The following is a 20,329-nucleotide window of genomic DNA, read 5'->3' as shown; positions in this document are numbered from 1 at the left end:
CTAATTTCTACAAGCTGGACAATTATAGGTGCTTTCAAGAAACTTTTCCTGGGAATCTCTAAAATACAGTTCAAGTCCATTCCTTGTTCGGTCTTGGAAGACGTCCGTTAGAAATGGTTAAGCAAAAACTTTTGGCTCCTCTCAAGGAAGGCTTCTTATCTTACTTGGCGTATTGGGGTTTCCCACGCTGGATAGTGCCTACTGTAAACCAACTTCTCTCTACCCAGCATATTTAACATTTCATTCTAATGAGATTCAAAATTCACTACGCCTTCATTTTTTGTGCCTGTATTAAAAGTACTGAACGTTTCCAAAACTGAAGTTTGCTCAAAGTGATATATAAGCTATTATAGAACGATATGTAAACTGTATGAGATTAAAAATGCGTTCAAGATTACTGGAAGTAAACCTACATCATGGGCTTTATATACAGCTCAGATTGTCCATCAACTGTCTATATTATCGTCTGCTGTAGTAATTGTCCTTCTTTTTACAGGGTGCACATGCAATCTGGCCGGTGTTCATCCTGCCATGTGCCCAGAGGGGGACACAACCTGTCTGTGTGACCCAGTCACGGGAGCTTGCCCTTGCCTGCCCAACGTGGTGGGCGCGACGTGTGACCAGTGTGCCTCTGGCTACTGGGGCCTGGCTAGTGGAAAAGGATGTCAGATCTGTGACTGCGATCCAAAAAACTCCCAAAGCAACCAGTGCAACCAGGCAAGAAAATTCCTCTGCTCTCTGGGAAGCAGGGTGGTGGTGTTTTAGCCTGGCATGGTGGGGACCCTCTTGTAAATGACAATAGTTTTTTGTTGTACTCCCTGAAAACAAGAAGTCTTTGGAAGTTTGCAGTTGGTGTGATCACATTTTGAGTCATTAGATCAAATGTGCTGTTCTGATAATGTGGGTCTGCTTGTAAGCAATTTCCCTTTGCCTCTGTGTTTCTTTGTCAAGTGAATCTTAGAAATACTTTGTAAGAAAATTTCACATAAGAAAAAAATGCCTTGTAAGTATACATATAGGGAAGAGGGAAGTCCAGGCCTGGACCCAGGAGTCTTATGAGTACTTTTTAAAGTGTCTATTTTTATAAAGTAGCAGTTGTGGCCATTACATTAATCATACCTCATCTATCAGTCTGATGGAGTACCTTTTCTCATCTTTAATTCCTCTGCACTTTTTAGGGCTAGAATGTAGAAAAAATGAAAGTGTTTCAGAATAGAGAGGTGACATTGTGGTCCCATGGAGTCAACAGCAATTTTGCTATTGACTTCAGAGCACCAGGAGCTTATCCCAAGTTCTTGCTGATGTGCTTTCACATTTTCCTTTCAATATGCTTTATGTTTCCTTGAGTTTATTTAGTGGATTTACTATTTTTCCTAGAAAATGTAGCTCTTAACCTCAAAGAACTACTACTGCTTTTCTGAGCTGTACCAGTTATCAGAGCTGTAATTCCTTACAGTTTAATTTAATAGCTGAATTCCAAAATAAATTTTCCAGGGCAATGTGCATAATGTACCCTTGAAGTTTTCAGTGACAGTTAATATATCATGTAGTTAAAAGCTGAATTGTTAAGATGAGTACTTTGCTCCAGAAAAAAAAAAAAAAAAAAATCTGTTTGGCAAAGGAAAAGAATCCTGTCTCAGATCATAGTCAGAGGATGGGTTCTCAAAGAGCATCCATAGACTGGAACATACAAAATCTTTCATATTAGTAAGGTAAAGCAACCTCTCAAAGTCCATTTTGTTTTCACAGCCTTCAGGAGGAAGATGAGAAAGGTAGACCAATACTGTATAAACTGTGGTGTTCAAAGACCATGTGCAAGCGGTGTCTCTGCAGTCCCCATGCAGCTATATGACATAAGTCATAGGGAGAAAAAGAAACCCGGTAAATAATGTGTATCCAGCCATATGACTCTGTAGGAAGTTATTTAATCCTACCTGTCTCTACAGCTCACAGGCCAGTGTCCATGTAAGCTAGGTTACAGCGGAAGATGTTGCAATGAATGTGAGGAAAATTACTTTGGCAATCCCCAGACTCATTGCATTTGTAAGTATTACTGAGTGGGGACAACTGGATTAGAAACTGCCTCGAAAGAAACGTTTACCTTTCATATTCACAGGGGAGATGGGACATACATCTAGAGAAGCAGGCTTTCATATGTTTTGTGTATGAGATGGATAAAAGTGTTTATATAGTTTACCTATATTGTTTCTTCTGTGGTTATGATGGGACTATGGAAGTTAGAGATGAAGAAGAGCCACTAGCCAGGCAGTCCACCTTGCTCTAACTCAAACACCGGTTTGCTTTTATTGTCTTGAAATGCACAATTTTACTTCCTGCATGCATTAATCCCACGGAAAAGGAACAACTGGATGTAACTTGCTGTTCCTTTCTTGCAGCGTGCGAGTGTAACCTGGAGGGAGCCAGCCAACCCAAGTGTGACAAAGCCACCGGCGCATGTAACTGCCGCGCTGGCGTCACCGGCCGGTTCTGCGACCAGTGCGGCCGCGGCTTTGAGAAAGACTTTCCCTCTTGCCATCAGTGTCATCTTTGTTTTGATCAGTGGGACACTGAAATTACTGCCCTCGCTCAGACTGCTCAGGGGTTAATGAGGTTTGCTGCAAATCTCAAGTATAAAGGAGGACGAATGCCCAGCTGTGACATGCGCTTCAAAGCCTTTGAAGATGCCATTTCTGAAATTGAAAGAATTTTGAGACATCCTGTTCTATCACTGGAGGCCCTCTCAGGCATCAAGCATTTTCAGGGCTACATTCAGTAAGGGCTCATCTGCTCCTGAAAAAATCCCTTGTCTGAGAAAGCAGCCTTCCCCCCAGCTCCACCAGCCATCAAGTCCCGCATCTGATCAGCACACAGATGCTGGACTACTAAGTCACTGTTTTCAATGTATCTGTGAACAAAATAATCCTTTTATATATTAGCATATACTTAAATGCTGGAATTTTCCAGTTCCTTGTAAAGGTTTTCTAAATAAGCATTACAACTAAATGTTTCTGCCCATTTTGAAATTTATCTCTTGTCCTCTAAAATGCTGTGTATCTCAGTTCTAGTTTAAGAACAATCTCATCTGACTTCAACTGCCATGTCCTTTTCAGACAAAAGATTGCACAACTGGATTCCAGTGTGCTGTATGAGTTTCCTGACCTTAACAAGAACATAGAAGACATCAGGGAAGAAGCAGATCTAGTGTATGAACTTCTACAACAGAAAATACATCTGCATCAAAGTTTTCATTACTTGAACCTCAAAGGTAAGGCAGCCAGCAATTAATTGAAATAGGTGAACATTTTGCATGAAATTTCAGAATGGTTTTCTCACCATCAAACCATACAACATTTTAAAGATCCCTAAATTTTAGCTTCCTGCAATAGCGCAAAAATGTAAATACTAACAACACTTTATACTGACTTTCCAAACTCCCTTTTGTCTTAAAATGCCATGATTTCTAGCATCCTAGATTTCAGAAGCATGTGCTAGGGTCATGTCAGTCAGAAGTCTCATCAATACCGATGTTTACATCAAGATTTAAGAGCCACCTAGTTTCACAATATAGACTCACAGATCATACAGAAGAACAGCAAAGGATTTTTTCTCCACTTCTGACTCCTCTTGCTCTTAGCAATACTTAAAGAATGTTGTACAGCAATGGTTTGTTTAATTAAGTCAGAGAGTCATAGTGCAATTTCTTAGTGTTCCCATGGGAAAATACAGGACTTTATGTGGTAACGAACTAGCTCTCCATCATCAAAAAATGTGGAGACAGAACTGGGTTCCTTGGCATTTTGGAAAGAGTAACACCGTCTGTGCTTGAGCTAAGTATAGTCTCCATCAGCTGCTAATAGCAGTAGTGACAATGTCACAGACTGGTTTCTGGAGAAAGACAGGGACATATCAATCAAGGATCTTGAACAGATGCTAGATGATCCACAGTGGCAGGAGACTGTCAGCACTGTACTCTCCAAAGATATGGCTGCCAAGATACGAACCCCCAGAAGATAGGGTGTGCAGAGAAGACACAAGCAACAGGCAATGCACTCCCATTTACTGGTCCTCTGTGTTTCGTTCGGGTGAGAAAAAGATTGGCCTAGACAAGATAGAAAAAAAAGATGGAAAAGTCAACAGAATTCAAAGCTGAGGGAAAGGAAGAGGGGAAAAGAGGGATTAATTAAGATTTAGGGCTCCCTTGCCCTGTTGTACTTGGCAGCGCCCCTGGGGCCAGCTCTTCCGCTGAGGTCCCTGCGCGAGCGGTCAGTACAGCTCTCCCAGGCTCCGCTTCTCAATTCAACTGAGTCTTGTGCAGACTCTGAGAAAGGCAGGAAGGCAAAGACACAATAAATCCCAGGGAGGTCAGTGGATGCACAGCTGAAGCATCCGTGGTGCTCTCTGGTCACATTCCAAACCCACTTTGTCTTTCAGCCTCAGGAGACAGACAAACAGCCCTATAAAAAGCACATGGGGGTGTGGGGAGGCGAAGACCTTGAATTTAAGCTGAGTTTCTGGTCAGGGGCACAAATTGGTCATGCTAGCACAGAAATAAAATTTCCCTCAAGATAAACAGCTTCTCTGATATCCAGGAGAGAGTCTGGCTCCCTCACCCCATCTTCATTCTGGGACCAGCAGTGCATCCTAGGTAATGGCTCTGTCTGCTTTTTCTTCTCTCTTTTTTACTGGGGTAGAGCAGGATATGGCCCCATACACCACCTGGGGCACATTTGGCACTTGTGTGTGCCCTAAACACACATGGGGAATGGGCTCCAACCTACCTCTCTTTGCAGAGGATCAGGACTCAGAGACTTCCCCACAGGCTGACCTAGAAATGTCAATATCTGATGATGAATTAAAATCACTGGAAAAAAGAAGACACAAGTGTCCTTAAAAGAATGTTTGCAGTTTATGAGATGTCACTAAATAACAGGTTTCCAGCCTTGGCCCCTGGCTTTGCAGCGCTGTGGTATGGTAATGCAGGGAGTACAGCTTCCTAGGCTGTAAATCAAGCCCATGCTAAAATGCTGTGTTTTAAGTAAAGGAACTTGGAAGCTCTACAGCTCCATCACAAACCAAGCGTGAAAAATGCATTTGGGCCACTTAATGGAGAGCTGTAAAATATTCCTGCGATGGAATTGTTACACAGAAAGCAGTCTCTGGCTTAGATACGGCGTTACAGCAGCCTCTTGCCAGGTATTTTGTATTAGGAGCTAACTTTAAACTGTACATTGTTTCCAAGAGTTACAAGATAAAATAAACAGCCCTGGTTCCACACGATAACTAAACGTCGTTCAGCTTCAATCAAAGCAAGGTCAAGGGCTTTAGGGCCTGATTCAGAACACACAGGACTTGACGAGTGCCTTGTCATTGACTTCAACCACTAACTGAGACGGTTACCAGCACAAAGAGAGTTGTTAATCAATGACCTCTAATGCTTTTTCACTGCTGACACATCAGTTCTGGATCATTGCACATACTTCTGCCTGGGGATTTGGGGACAACTTTGGGTTCTCTGGAGATCTGGGAAGCCTCAACAGCAGCAGCTTTAAATTATGTTTTTTGCAAAAGGCCTGAGCGCTTCCCTTAGGCTATTAATCTGCAAAAAATGTAATATTCTCCAACCCTTTTGAATCTGCTTAAGGGATAGCTTACACTAAGCAAACAAGAAAGACTGTTGCTGGAAAGTTTTTTTTGCCTGGCCTACAAGCTTATCATGGAAATATTTTTTTTTTAATACATCAACCTTGAAATTGGATTTTCCAGAGCCAAAGAAAGCTCATAAATTCCCAGTTGTAATCTAAATTTTGGCCTCAGTTCAGCAGACCATTTAACTTTTGGGTGCTATACTCAACAGACAGGACAAATGCTTTCCTGACTCACAATCAGAGAGCTGATCATTTCACAGCTTTTGCAACTGGCAGAAACAGTTCTCCTGCCTAAACTTCACAACAGCATAAATGAGAAGAGCTTTATCAAATCAACAATGGCAGCAATACGTAAGCTACTGATGAATGCGTATCAGTAGCAGTTTGCGTAGTTAATGGGATCCCCTTCATACTTTTGTATCTTGCATTGGCTTCTCATAGACCTTGGACTCTGAAGAATTACATGAGATCCACTGTCTTTGCATCTATTTTAGCAGGTTTTCTGAGTATCAATAATTCTTACTGTTTGGCAACTGGCTGAGTAAAGGATTAAAAAGCTCAACTGAGGAAATGACAACTCCTGTCCTTCCCTGCTGTCCCAAATAAAACACCAATGACAACAAACTGAATTGCCTGTCACTCACCATTTGTCCAGAATTCCAGTAAATACATGAATCAAGTCAACCAAAACACAGTTGGTACTAAACCCTGTTTCTGTTGCTACAGAGGCCATCAGCAACATTAGGAAACACTTTGAAGTATCATTGCTGGCAGAACAGAAGACCAGTGGGACAACCCCTCTTGTAAGATACTCAGAGCACACCAGGAACCACACGCTTGCCATGTTGGGCCATGAGGCCTTGAAAGCCAGCGATGTGCTGGAACAGCTCAAGATGATCAAGAGCCCGGACATCCAAAACTTGAATGAAAAGGTAGGCACTGTGGATTTTGAATAGGAGCTAAACAAAAAAAATCTCTTTTTTGATGCTGTTAGTAGGGTTTATTTTACAAGGGTGCTACACGCATTTTTAAATCTGAAAAATGACACTTCCCTGGCACAGACATGCAGTCACGTCAGAAACAGCTGTGCTTCCCAGCTGTGGTTACTACCACTCTTCTGGAAGCCATTGCTCCCAGGGCAGGCCCAGCACAAGGAACTGTTTAAGCACTCTCTTGTCTCAAGAGGACGTCAGTTTAAATTCAGAAAGATTAACTCCAACCTCCTCCATCAGTAACTTAAACTAAGCAGAGCAACTTTGCCCTGGAGTGGATGGGGAGTGCTCACATATCCTTTGCATCACCCATGGGAGAGGAAGGGATTTCTGTGAATACCTGATAGCACCTTCATCCAGCCCTACCAGATCTGGAAGACATCATCCATCCAGGCCTTTAGTCTCAATATCTGTGTCAAACGATATGGAGGGCTAGACATGGCACCATGTTGTGTGAGAGGTGATCCAGATCCTTTAGAACAAGCCATTGACCCATGGGCTGGATATGGCCAGGGGACAGTTTCAGCCCTTTGCCATAGAGGAGTGAAGCAAGGGTCTTAGTGCAACACATGGAGCCTGACAAATGGCTCCTGCAAGGATGGGCTTGAGCTGCTGTTGCATCCATGAAGTCAGGGAGGGGCACCTGTGACTGGCAGGACACCAATCTTTGGAGAGACCAGACCACCATCTTTTTGGAAAAATCCCATACAATATTCAATGTTCATATGATGTCAAACATCTTCCTTTCTCCAAGAGTGTACCTCAGACCCCCAGAGGAGTTCTGACATAAGCATCTTCCTTATTGCAGATCTGTGGTGCACCAGGGGACCAGCCCTGTGCCACGGCAGCCTGCGGGGGAGCTTTGTGCCAGGATCGCCGTGGACTCAGGCATTGTGGTGGCCCAAACTGCAGTGGAGCTCTTCCTCTCTCCACTGATGCCTTCAGGAAAGCTGAGGAGACTGCTGTGTTGCTAAATAACTTGACTACTCAGCTACGGGAACCTGAGAATCAGGTGCTGTATCTCAAACCTACATTTTTTTCAGTGAAATGGATGGAGGGTGAGATTTGGGAGGTCACAAATCTGCAAAAACTCACCTGCTCCTTGGACAAAGAGCAGTGACATAGTGATGGACCCTGCCCCAACATCACAGACCTAACATGGTTCAGTAGCGGGAGTATGAGGTGCCAGTCCCATGAAGAGACTGTGGCTCTAGCTATGCCTTCCTCTTCCTCACAGCTGCCAGGATCTCACAGGTCATGGCGCCTTGTGCCTACAGAAGTTGGTGGCATCAGGCTAGTATTGTCTGTTTTTATTGGGAAAGATTTAAATGGCACCATTTGTCAGTAGCCTGAGCATAGCGAGGCTTATTGCAATGGGATTACTCCTGTGCATATCATTAAGCTCTATTTCTACGACGTCATAGTACTCTCATGTTTGCCATTAAGTAACTTTTGCAAATAATTTCAAGACAAAGCTTTTCTATCCCTGGTGATGTTTAGAAGGGCATCAAGTGTCTTAACATTTTATAGATGTTGAACTACTGTCCAGCGTTTTCTACTGAATCTGCAACACCACCATACATCAAGAGAGCTATTGGAAAATATTTAATTAGCAAATTCATAATGCAAGTTTTAATGTCGGGATGTACTTTATATATAGTTGCAAACTCTGTAAAAACAAAGTAAATAGAATAAGATGTAAAGTGATAAATCAGGCCACATAGACAGCGGTTGTGATGTATATTCTTTATGTAATGCTGTTTAGATCTTTGAGCTGTGGTCACTGTTTTTTTTTGCTGATGTTCCTGTCCATCCTGTATTCCTCTTCATCTGCCCACCTTCCTCATATTTGTTTTAAGAATCATGATAGGAAAATCCAAGTAATCTTGCTCTTCTTGGAGGCTGGACTAGATGATCTTCAAAGGTCTGTTCCACCCAAACCATTCAATGATTGTAAGTAGTTGGCTGCACTGCACAGTAGCAGTAAAAAATAACTCAAGCAAAGTGTGGCCAATGCAACATGTGCCAAGGAAACAAAACAGACAAATCCCAAAACACCAGCAAAGATAGTTAGGTGTTGTTAACAGAGATGATGCCTGTTACAGTTATAGGCAAAACATGTTTTCCAACAGAAATGTCATTCTGCTGTGGCTTTGTCCTGTCCCTGCAGGATGCCTGGGCATCAATTTCCTCTTTTTAAAATGTGCACGACACTCTGCATCACAGCTAAGGGGTTTAGAAATGAGCAGTCGGGCACCCACCTGGGGCCCCAGGACACAGAGGGGATGCAGCAAAAGGCATCTGCTGAGGCGGTGAGTGCCAGGCTGCTGGAACCTTGCCTTTGGTGCTCACAAGCCTCAGGCAGCTAGCTCTGCGATAACATAAGTGAAGTATTTTGAGATGTTTCAGAAGTAAAAACATCAGCGTTTTTCTTGTTGCGTGGGGAAACAGTGAGTCTCTTCCCTTCACACACTGCAGAGAGGCAGTACCTGTGCATTTCCTTACAGCAAAGCAGATCCACCCCCCCCAGCAAAGCAAAATACTGTTGGAATTCAATGATTAATCTAAAGCTCTCATTTAAATTATGAAGAATACTAATTTAATGGCAAAATGTACCTTTTAAAGACAGTCCTTAAAGTCTACCTTCCTTGTTTGTGTCCTCTTAAGTGTATTTTTAACAGCAAGTCCAATGTGAAAAGGCAAGTGAGATTGCTGCCTTTTCTGTACCGAGTCTGATCACTGACGTGCTGCAGAACTGCAACAGAAAATAAGTATTTTAGAAACAGGAGGGGCTGTGGTTTAGCAGTGGTTGCAGAGAGAAAAAAAATAAAAGCTTGATTTAGGCTTTTTCTGAGGCCAGATGAAGGCCATGATGTAGCAGCTTCTGGAGTTCCCCAAAGGGGTCTCCTACTACTTTTCAAAGTCACGTCAAGTGATTCCAGCTGAGGCTTGGATCAAAATCATTTTTGTGTCAGAGCTCAACTTGACAAGAAATTATAGATAACCTCCAGAAAATGGCACTGCTATTTCTAATAATGTTTCCAGGTTGAAAGCATTAGAAAAATGGCAGAAGACAGCAAGTTGAAAGGCTCACAATTTAATGGGCTACTGGAGAGAGCTAAGAATCAAATTGAAGTTGATGGAGAGATCACTAAGGAGTTCATCCGAAAAGTGAAGGACTTCTTGTTAGGTAACTATGCAAAGTTCTTTTTTACTCATTTTTAACATTTATTCCAACATAATATATGACAATAGATGGCCAGAAAGTGATCTAGCTATATACACATGAAATTTCTTGTCTACGTCCTGATCTGTGCAATCTTTTTCAATTCCTTTTTCTCTAGTGCTTCTTTCTCCCGGGTGACAGTACTTTGTTTTAATTTTCCAACAGATGTTACGTTCTGATTGTCATCTTTTCTTAATGTGCTTAATTTGAAGCATGCAAGCAATTCTCTCCGTTCCTGGTTTATCTGAGTAAAGGACCACTAAGATAATTTCATACAATATATAATGACCAGGCATGTCCAATGCATCCCTCAAATTGTTATTCCACCCCCTTCTTCCAGGCCCATAAATAGAGGCTCTCTGTAGGGAGCGTGGGAATTAGGACATATACCACTCCATCGTCTCTGTATACAAAGTTGTAACTCGAGGAATCAAAGGATTCTGGTAGAACTTCACAGCTCTCATAAAAAAATAGCAAAACAACCATATACCCTAAAACTTTTTCCACCCTCGCAGTTGCAGAAAAATGCTGTAAGAAATGGACCCTAAGTTTTTTTACCAGATGCACATCAAAGGAGTTCAAACGTGGTAGGATTTTTTAATCTCTTGAATGTAGCTGATCTCATAAGTTTCTAAGGATTGCATGTTGGCAGTCCTTTGGCATTCGTACCTCTACATCCAAATGGGAGTGAGGGCAGAGAACAGAGGACTTTCTTTGTTCGTGAACATTTAATTTATTGAATTGGAAGAAAAACTCCATTTAAGTCCTTAAGATTCTCAGATTTTTTTAATAGCAATTGAAAATTCCACCTTTGGCTCTTCTTTTGTGTTTCTTAGTAGGCATACAACATTTACTAACAATTATAAAAGCATTTTTTCATGATTTTTTGTTTTGTAAATTGAAGTCCAAGAACAGCAACAGCTGGGATGCATACAGTTACATTAAATCTGCTGTACCCTATGTTGACGTGAATTATAATTTTAGATTAATATGTTTCTACAGAAAATAGCTCTCAGGAATGCTCTAATATTTGTGCAGTGAATGTCTTCTATTTAATTCTTGGTAGGTTACTTTGGAGCATTAGCACAAGCATTTAATGTGTTTCAACTGGTCTATCACCCAAGGTCTTGCCTGTACAGGGAAGTGAGCAGAAAACAGAACTGATGATGAGACTTCACAAGGCATTGACTACTCTCTGTGTGCCTGTGCCTCTTAGCAAAGAACTAGAATGAGCTCATTTGTAAGGGGAGTTGTCAAAATATGTTTTTTCTATTATAAATTCCCATCCTATCTGAGTCTGACCCAAGTTCCCTCTGTAGCTTAGCCTTTCTCATTAGCCAGCGAAGGAACCACTTTCTCAATATTGTGCCGACTCCAGCGAAGGGATTACACCCACCAGCCGGCTCAGAAAGCTCCATTCACACTCCAGTCTCTCCAGCCCCTCTTTGATCTGGGGAACGAGGGAGAAATGGGCTCTGACACATCTAGCTGTGCTGTGCACCACTTTAAAACCTTCCAGGGGCTCAGTTCTACATCAGAATTTTAATAACCCTGTTCAAAGTGGGTTCAAATCCTCATTTTAGCCAGTTCTGACAACACTAACAGGAGTACCTGGAAGCATAATATTAAATTACAGAATGTTGGAGATAATTCTCTTACCCCCTTGCTGTGCCTGTCAGCTTTGTTCTCCCATGTAAGTCAAAGAGCAGGCAGCCATAATGATCATTTACATTTCACTGGGAGGAAAGAGCTGCTTCAGGATATCCTCAGCTCCATTTCTGTTGCAGATGAGAGTGCACCTCCAGAAGACATCGAGAAGGTGGCAAATTATGTTCTGCAAATAAACCTTCCCCTGACTCCACGAGAACTCATGGGCATGCTTGGCAAAATTAGGAGCATTATGAACTGTGAGAAGTACAAACTGAATGCAAATAAGAGAAACAGAAAAAGGGAAGAAGCTCAGACACTGCTGGTGGAAGCCCAAGAAGCCGAGTGAGTCGGGTATTCTCGTCCTGATGTGCTAACTCCAGCTGGGGTGGCACCATGTGTGGTAGGACTGTGCTGTACCCCAGGCAGCGTCCCACCAACACTGGAGGGAAAGCACAGCTGACAGCAGATTTCAGCTTGCGGTTTTAAGCTGAAAGAGGGCAGATTTAGATTAGATATTAGGAAAAAATTCTTTACTGTGAGGGTGGTGAGACACTGGAACAGGTTGCCCAGAGAAGCTGTGGATGCCCCATCCCTGGAGGTGTTCAAGGCCAGGCTGGATGAGGCTTTGAGCAACCTGGTCTAGTGGAGGGTGTCCCTGCCCATGGCAGGGGGTTGGAACTTGATGATCTTTAAGGTCCTTTCCAACCCAAACCATTCTGATTCTTTGACTCTATGATTTCCACGGGGCCTCTCCAGCAGCAACGAGCCACAGCCACTGGGGCTGTGGGAGCTGACGTGCTGCAAGGAGGCAGCTCCCACTAGCCCCCGACTCCCACTAGCCCCCGGCTCTGCTGCCTGCTGAGTCAGGGAGGCCAAAGCAACTACTTCCTTCCACGGTGGACCCAGTGGATCATTCCATCTGGTTCCCTGGGAGGTTTAAATATGGGTGAGAAAGAACCAACAAGAATTGGAGAGGGAGAAAATATGTTCACCCGTGAGTCTCCCTTCCTAGCAGTTCAGCACCCAGCAGCTGCCAGCACCCAGCCTCACCGTTAACGCAGCAGCTCGTGCTCCCAACACAAAGTCCCTTACTGAGGTTTTGCTTTGCCAACCTACGAACCACAATTTTAACAGTTCTTGTTGGACCTGAGGGAACATTTCTGCATGTGAGCATGGGTGCATTTGAAATGTGTTCTTGCTTTGCTCTCCACACCATGATACTAAACACACTTCTATTTTTCCATTTCAGCAAAGCAGCTAAAGCTCTTCTGCGTGTGGATGAAATAAATGATAAACTAAAAAATGTTGTGAAGACCCAAGGACACTCCAAAAACACCTTCATAAAGTTAAATGAAGAGATGCGAGGCATCAGAACACAAATCTCACAGGTATCTTGCTGCACATATTTTAATTTATTTATTACATACATTTTAGAAAAAGATACTTCATCTCAAGGTTTCAAGGTAAACTTAAGCCCAGAATGTGGCACAGATATGACACCAACTCCATAACATTTAAGGGTCTCTCCTTAATCAGTTGACATTAATCTCCCTCATTATCACGCTCTGCAAGCTGGATGGATGTTGCATAAAAACCCACAGCCTTCAATTGCTCTGTTTTAGGCTGAGAACCAAGTGAACAAGACAAATGATGAACTAAATGACTTGTCAGCAAAACAGTCTGAGATGGAAGATGAAATTGCCACATTGCAGGCAAAAATGCTGATGAACAAGAATCAAGCTGCAAAGGCAAGAGCAGGGGCAGGAGCAGCACAGAAGCAAGCCAAGAATATTGATAATGTAAGCCTTTCTGTCACCTGTTAAGGGAAAAAATATCCCCCCCACCAAGTTTCATAGTATTTTTGATTCAGAAGTGTAATTGTGTTGTCTTGCTCTCCTCAAAACTGTGTTAACGTTTTCATTATGCCATGCAGTGTAAAATGCCTCAGGTTAAGAATAATTTCTTCTTTATTTTAAAGTTTCTGGCAAATAACACTTCTGTTTGCTTGAATGAAAGAAAACACACGCATTTCTCTGGCTACTCCATGACATTTTTCCTTACACTGTGTATAAGACTCATAGTCACCATGGGCACCAGTAAATACAACAGAACAAATCACAAAACTAGATATTAAAATATGTGAGCAATGGAAGCAGCCTGGCCATTCATCCTGTGCCTTTCTCCTCCAGAGAAAATGGCTGTGGGAGTTACCTGGAGTTTTTGGTTAGCTAGTTTTTCTTTCAGTATCTCCAGTTTTTGAGAATGTATTGAGGCAGCCAGAAATTTGCTAAAATTGCAAGAACCAGGCACCCACAACGCAAGCTTAGAGCATGATCAAGCTTTCAGGTTATAAGAAATCTAATAGAAATCTAAACTGTAGCCTCAACAGTAACCTAAATTGGCATGGAATGGAGTTAGCCAGTAAATATTACTGCAGCCAGAAATGTAAAAAAAAAAAAAAAAAAAAAAAAAAAAAAAAAAAAGAATAATGATGCTACAGGTAAGTAATTAAATTTTAATTAAGCCTCATGGCAAAAATGAAATTTACAGAAAAGCCCTATTGAAAGAAGTAAAAACAGCATAAGCTTTAAAAATCTTAAACCATATTTTCTGAACATCCTCGCCCTGTCTTGACACTTTATACTGCTCCACTGGCAGTTTAATTGATTTTTATCAGGTTTTGAAAAGCATTGTTCAATGTACACTCATGGATTTTTTTTTTTTTAAGATTTAAGAGAATGAGAGATTTAAAGTTTGGTTCAAAGAGGATATTCAAAAAAAGGTATAAAAATCTCCTTTGGTACGCCAGATTAATAGTGAGATGCTCTTAATCTAAGTAACAGCTTTTTGTTACAGGAATTTGCTGACATTAAAAGAAAGTACACCATTCTTCAAGAAAAGATAAAAACCCAAGGACCTCCAAAAGTAACACTAGAAAAAGTGAAGCAGCTGAAAGAAGAAGCAGAAAAACTGGCTGAAGAGACTGAAAAAAAGATTAAAAGAATAACAGGTGATGTTCTCACTTCTGTACCCAGTGGTGGAAATTATGACAGTCATGAATTAAACTGAAAGCCTTGCCCACAGACACTAATAGACTAAGTTCACCTGAAACTGGGTTTAAAACAACTTAACTGGTGAAAATCCCTGCTTGAAGCTACTCAAACACTTTAAAAGTAGTTGAATTGGTTTGGCTTATGTACTTCTGACATAAACTGGTTGCTATATGCAGAGTTTAAGAAGTGCCCACACAGGGACTTGCAGTGATCTGATTCAGTTTAAAAACAGGACAAGTGCAAAATCTGCATAAAATTGGCTGCAGATTTAGTTGGAAGCCTTGATTTATGCACTTGGTTTGGGCATTTGGACCTTAAATCTTTCCTCTGCGCTCTGTCTTTTCTTTCATTACCTGAGCAATGGTTTGTGTTACAGAGCTGCAGGGTAGCTGTTTTCCATCTGTCTGTACTTGTTGCCCTTCAGACATTCTCTCTGAGCAACTCCAGAACAAGCCAGGTACAAATACTGGCTTGTGGAGACTGCAGCCGTTGTGCCCAGGACCTGTGGGGCTGTGGCCAGAAGGCAGAAAGGTGATGGGCAGCAGAGACCATGGCTGCTGCAGCCATACTGACACTGGTCCTTACACAGCCCCTCGGGTGGGTTTAGCAGGTCACCAGAAAGGAAGAGCACATCTCATGTAATTGCATACAGGGAACCTAATTCTGCTTGTAGTGAAGGTCTGGGCATTCCCACTGGGAATCCGTGGGCATAGGATCTTGCCAGGCTTGGTGTCTGAAAATACTGTGTAACATCAGCAAAACTGAAGCAGAAACTCCATCCCAGGAGCAAATTCTTCAGGACAGGATCTGAATAAATATTTCAAACATATACCTTGAGGAGAAGCATTAAGAGCATCCCAGTCACTTGAAATGCCCAGATGATAAGTGCGCTTGAAACAGGCAGGGAATATGTGGTTTGGACTCACTACCAGTATGTTTTCATTGGTGTAGCTTCACAGGGACCAGCAGAAAACATTCCTGTAAATGAGGGAGACCTAAGCCCATTATGCCTGAGTTGTCTAGGCTTTACACACATTGGTGGACACGCTGTTCCTCTGAGTGTTTCCATTTAAACCAGCTGCTTTAAGGGTTCTGTGTCCTGCCCTATCCTAGCTGATGGACAAAAGCACATGCTGAGAAATTAATTTCTTTAAGGCTGTCATGTTTCTCTTGCTATCTGGAAGCCAGACTTCTCCCTCCAATTGCATATATAACATTCCCCATTTGAAATGGGCTTATTGCCTCTAAAACTGCTGGGAACAGAAATGCAGTGAACCCCTGGATTTTACTTACACAACAAATAAAAGCATCATTGCATGTCTCTACTCTTCCAGATTTGGAGAAGAAGCTTCAGGACCTGAATCAAACCAAACAAGACAAGGCAGAGCAACTGAGACAACTAGAGGAACAAGTGATAGCCATTAAAAATGAAATCACAGAGCAGGAAAGCAAATATGCAACATGCAAAAGTTAGGGTCTGAACAGACCATCAGGTAAAATGCAACTCAAGTCTCCGTGCTTACCATCTCCTGAGCTCCCAGCACAGAGGGCTGTCCTCTGTAAATACATCTGAAAGTGCCTATAGTATTTTGGCACAGTGAATAATGTAATTTTTTCTTGGCTTTTTGTCCAGTTGAGTTTGTATGGGAATAGGAAACACCTTTTAATAAACCAGCTGATTCAGTAATGAGGATGTAGTCTTTGAGGGACCTCTGTAATACACTCCTGTGCACAGCCTAGGGCTTCTTGCTGTAGGAGGTTGGAAATGCAAAAGGAGGATTGCTCAGAGCTGCAGCTAACTGCCTCAAAGACAGACTCCCAACTTTCAATAACCTGTGGCTATGTCGCACAGTGCAGCACAGACTGGGATGGGGAGAAGCAGTCAATTGGCTGCAGGCTTCTGTAGCCATCCCTGCTGACAATTGGCGGTGTCCCCAGGGTACTGTCACTCTACCATCCCCATCTCTTCACTGAGACAGTGTGGGGGGCACTAGGAACCCCTGACCATGTGGGGGTCCCGCCATGTCCACTGAAAATGCAGAGCAATGGGCAGTACCTCCGTGCAGCGCTGGGCCATTAGATGTGGGCTACAAGGAGCCAATTCCCCAGTGCCCACTGGATGGCAGTGCACAGATGCTTAATGCTGAAAACAACTTCAAAATCATTTCTTTGTCAATGCTCCTCCCGCAATGCCTATTTTTCTAATGCTTACATTCCCCACGTTTTTCATTAACGCAAGCAACAACTGGAGAATAACTCCAGCTCTTAGGTTTAAGCAGTGAGTCGAAAGGGCCACAAGTGTTGGAAAACAGTTTCTCCAGCTCTTCTCCCACATCCAACACTTCACAGAGGTCAGGGTTCACTCAGCAGCTTCTTGTAGCCATAAAAAACACAGGAATTGTCCTACATTTTAGTTTACAATTCCTTTTTTTTTCTAATATAATGAAAGAGACTGGGGCTAAGAAAATGCTACAGAAGGGACAGGGTTTTAAAAAGACTGAAGGGAGCTACGCCTCAGTTTCAAAATCCCACCCTTGGTATACATACTGCTGCAAGACACTGAGCAGACTAATGATGGCTTTTCCTTAGTTAAAACCGGTCGTGTCATTCCTGCCTGGACTGTCCTGCAGCGAGCATCCATCATGGACTTCATTCAGCTGGGGTGAGGAGCCCAGTGCTGCTTCAGAGCTCCCATGCAGCCCGGACCACAAGTGTAAAACAAGGAATGCCCGGCAGAAATACAGGGCTCTTAGCACTTACCTGTCCTCACACCTAAAACAATACTTATCTAAAAGCAAGCATTGTTTTGATCTAGTGGAGATAAACCCTCCATAGTTATCACTCTGTTTAGGAGAGATAAAGTAGCATTGGTATGTGGTGGGGGCTTGGGTGGGAGTTGCTGGCACAGATGAGATTTCAGAGATATTCCTCTAACTCAATCCAGCGTGCTCCAGGGCAATTCACAACATGCATTACCCGTATAATAGCTCCTATTGTGAAAATGTTTAGCTTTTCTGAGTTTTACCACTTTAAAAAAACATCTGTGAGGTGCGAGGCTTCTTTATGAGTTACTAGGCTGTAACCAGACGAGTGTATTTAGATTGACTTTGCCACACTGAAATCAAGCATCTCTGCTGTAGTCAGAGCACACAACCCACCCAGCTGCTCACAGGCAGGCCCCTCGGGTAATGAAGGGTTTCTGCAGGTTTCAGTGTGGCCCTGCCGCACTGCACCCAAGACAGGCAAACTGAAGTGCTTAGACAGAAATTCTCAATTGCATATAAACCAAAATTATTTCCTTCATGGCTTTACAAATCTGAATTCACAAGCAGAAAGCTGAAAGAGAACTTCCTCCTAAAAAGTCCACAGTCAGCTGTGAGAGTTGCCATATGGCTTTCGACAAGCCGGAGGATGAGGAGTCTGTAAACACAAGGCAGTTAAACAGGCCTGGAGGGGGGATGTATCCATGGGGGGAAACAGAAATCGCTGGAAGAAAAACAGAAACAGGAAGAAGAAAGTCAGCATGGAGTCAATCTCCCCGGCCTTCCTCCAAGCACGCTCAGACGCACAAAGCGAGCAGACCTGTCGGGCCCAGCGGCTGCAGAACACCAAACCCATCCTGGGACAGCTTCTGAGGTTTGCAGCTGTGCAGCATTCCCCACTGGAAGGGGCGCAAAAACTTTTAAAGTTTTTTTGCAAAGTTAATTTGTAGGAAAATGCTGTACTTCGATCAAGAATCCCTATTTTTAGTTCCCCCTGGCCCTCCTTCTTGTAGGCAGAAGTGGCTTCAGAAAACTGTTTATTGAAAAAAAAATTGAAATTAGTACCTTGCTGTAGAGCATTTGACTTAAATGATATTCATCAAAATGCAAACAACACTTATACAAACCCAAATGTAATCAAAGATATGTTTAATCAAAAATTATTGCATCAGCTCTGCAATGTTATAAGAAATTGGGTGATCAAGTGGGTCCCACTGAGGTCAAAATCTAAAATTTCGTTTTGAGAAGACTTCAAAGCCAGCACAGACACAGATGCCCCAGGACTGTAAAGCTGCTTCAGCAACCACAAGGACAGGACATGAGACAAAACTAAGTTTTTATAATTTGAAGAATCGAATTAAAATACTCCCACTCACTATTGCTCACAAGCACTGCGGAGAGGAACAGATGTGAAGCTCACTGCACCTAACTACCCACTCAGTGAGTGAATGCTCAGGCTTTCAGCTGCCTCTGCAAGGTGACCACGGTTATGGGTGATGGTGGCCACCCCAGTCCATGGCTGCAACTCCAACTCAATCCCTGATGCCACACAGCAGGGTCAGCCCCAGACTGGAACGCAGCGCATTGTCGCTCAGTCCGTGGCTCCATGGCAAGGCACAAAGGAGTCCAACCACAGCGGGAAGGAACTCCAGAGGGCAACTTCAGCCCATTTTAGGTGTAGGGGAGGATAGGACTTCTACAAGACCATGAAACAGAAAAAAAAAAAAAAAAAAAAAAAAAAAAAAAAAAAAAAAAAATACGTGGGGGGGGGGGGGGAGAGAAAACTTCAATAAAAACTGAAAAAATATAGGACAGAAAAAAATCCAGTGGCAATGAATCACTCTGTCCTCGCACAGTCACACATGGAATGATGCCACTGCCCATCTGCCATGGACCAGAACAGTTTCTAACTGCAGCAGAGTAAAACATTTTCTGTTAGTGGGGCAAAAATGTTTGTTGTACTGAAGCTTAAAAACAAAGCCATGCTGTGATTTACATTACAGGATTGTGAAACTGAGTGAGTTTCCTGAATTTAGAAGAGCACATTGCAGGAGAGGTTTAGAATTACACTACCTGCCCTGTCAGCTTAAAATGGTTTAATTTCCTGGATATCTTTAATGAAACAGCCCCACAAGTTCTTCAATCAGGAGTCCTGGGTTATGTGTCAGACCTGGTGTTTAACCTTTAGGGCAAGTCACTTGGTATCTCTCTGTTTCTGCTTATCCATCTGTAAAATGAGAACGAACATATTTACCTACCTCGGCAGGGTTTGCTGGGGCGGACAGATCGTGGTGCGTTTCTACTCTGGCACTGCAAACAGGGAGGGCAAAGTGTTCTTGAGGGACACTGGTACCTGGTAAAGATTTGCACAAGTTCACGTCTTACATGTGTACAAGCCAAACTCAGGTATATAAACACAGGCATCTGTCCCAGCCGGGGCTGTGTTCTTCAGACACATCCATCCTTCCTACCCTCTCCTTGGCATTTATTTACCAGTAAACTTTTCCCCTGGATGCCGAGGGGACTCTGCCACCAGCTGATGAAGCCCCTGTGTCCCCCTGGCAGATCCCAGGGAACCGAAGCGGGAGGGACTGCAGGGGCAGGTCCAGCACAGCCATTCACCCCCAGACATTTGGGGCAGCACGGCCGCCATCCCCAGGCACGGCACTCCTGAGCCAGGGTGCTGGCACCACAGCACCAGGTGCTTCAGGGCTGTTGGGCATCACACGTAACGGCTGCCAACCCCCTGGCCCCTCGCTGGGTTTCGGGCCTTGCCACACGCGTATGCTCCTTCCACCATCCATCTATCCATCCCTCCCTCCCTCCCAGAAGCCAGCCCCCCCAGCAGCCCCGGCAGAAGGCAGGATTGGGTCAGAACCCCCGTTCCCGCACTGCTGCCCCACAGACAGGGGCAGAGAGAACGGTCGCCCCATCGGTGATCTCCCTTCCCTCCCCCAACCCCTCCGACCCCGGATTGCTGTATCCTGCCCAGAGCTTGGTC

General features: G+C 43.4%; 1 protein-coding gene across 1 annotated transcript in view; it reads left to right on the top strand.

The window, feature by feature from the left end:
- LAMB4 (laminin, beta 4) overlaps positions 1–16,040 on the top strand; it is a 42,653-nt gene extending 26,613 nt beyond the window's left edge. The window contains exons 22-33 of the mRNA XM_010081189.1: positions 497–717; positions 1,947–2,043; positions 2,397–2,772; positions 3,111–3,265; positions 6,372–6,577; positions 7,446–7,649; positions 9,683–9,827; positions 11,651–11,855; positions 12,763–12,901; positions 13,136–13,312; positions 14,370–14,523; positions 15,901–16,040. Coding sequence (XP_010079491.1) covers positions 497–717; positions 1,947–2,043; positions 2,397–2,772; positions 3,111–3,265; positions 6,372–6,577; positions 7,446–7,649; positions 9,683–9,827; positions 11,651–11,855; positions 12,763–12,901; positions 13,136–13,312; positions 14,370–14,523; positions 15,901–16,040 — 2,219 coding nt within the window. The remainder of the gene's footprint in view (positions 1–496; positions 718–1,946; positions 2,044–2,396; positions 2,773–3,110; positions 3,266–6,371; positions 6,578–7,445; positions 7,650–9,682; positions 9,828–11,650; positions 11,856–12,762; positions 12,902–13,135; positions 13,313–14,369; positions 14,524–15,900) is intronic.
- The last annotated feature ends 4,289 nt before the right edge of the window (positions 16,041–20,329 follow it).

This window comes from Pterocles gutturalis, unplaced genomic scaffold (genome assembly GCF_000699245.1).
Source record: "Pterocles gutturalis isolate BGI_N339 unplaced genomic scaffold, ASM69924v1 scaffold12264, whole genome shotgun sequence".
Classification (NCBI taxonomy): domain Eukaryota; kingdom Metazoa; phylum Chordata; class Aves; order Pterocliformes; family Pteroclidae; genus Pterocles; species Pterocles gutturalis.
Note: the sequence above shows the minus strand (reverse complement) of the source record. Positions and strands in the feature narration are given on the sequence as shown.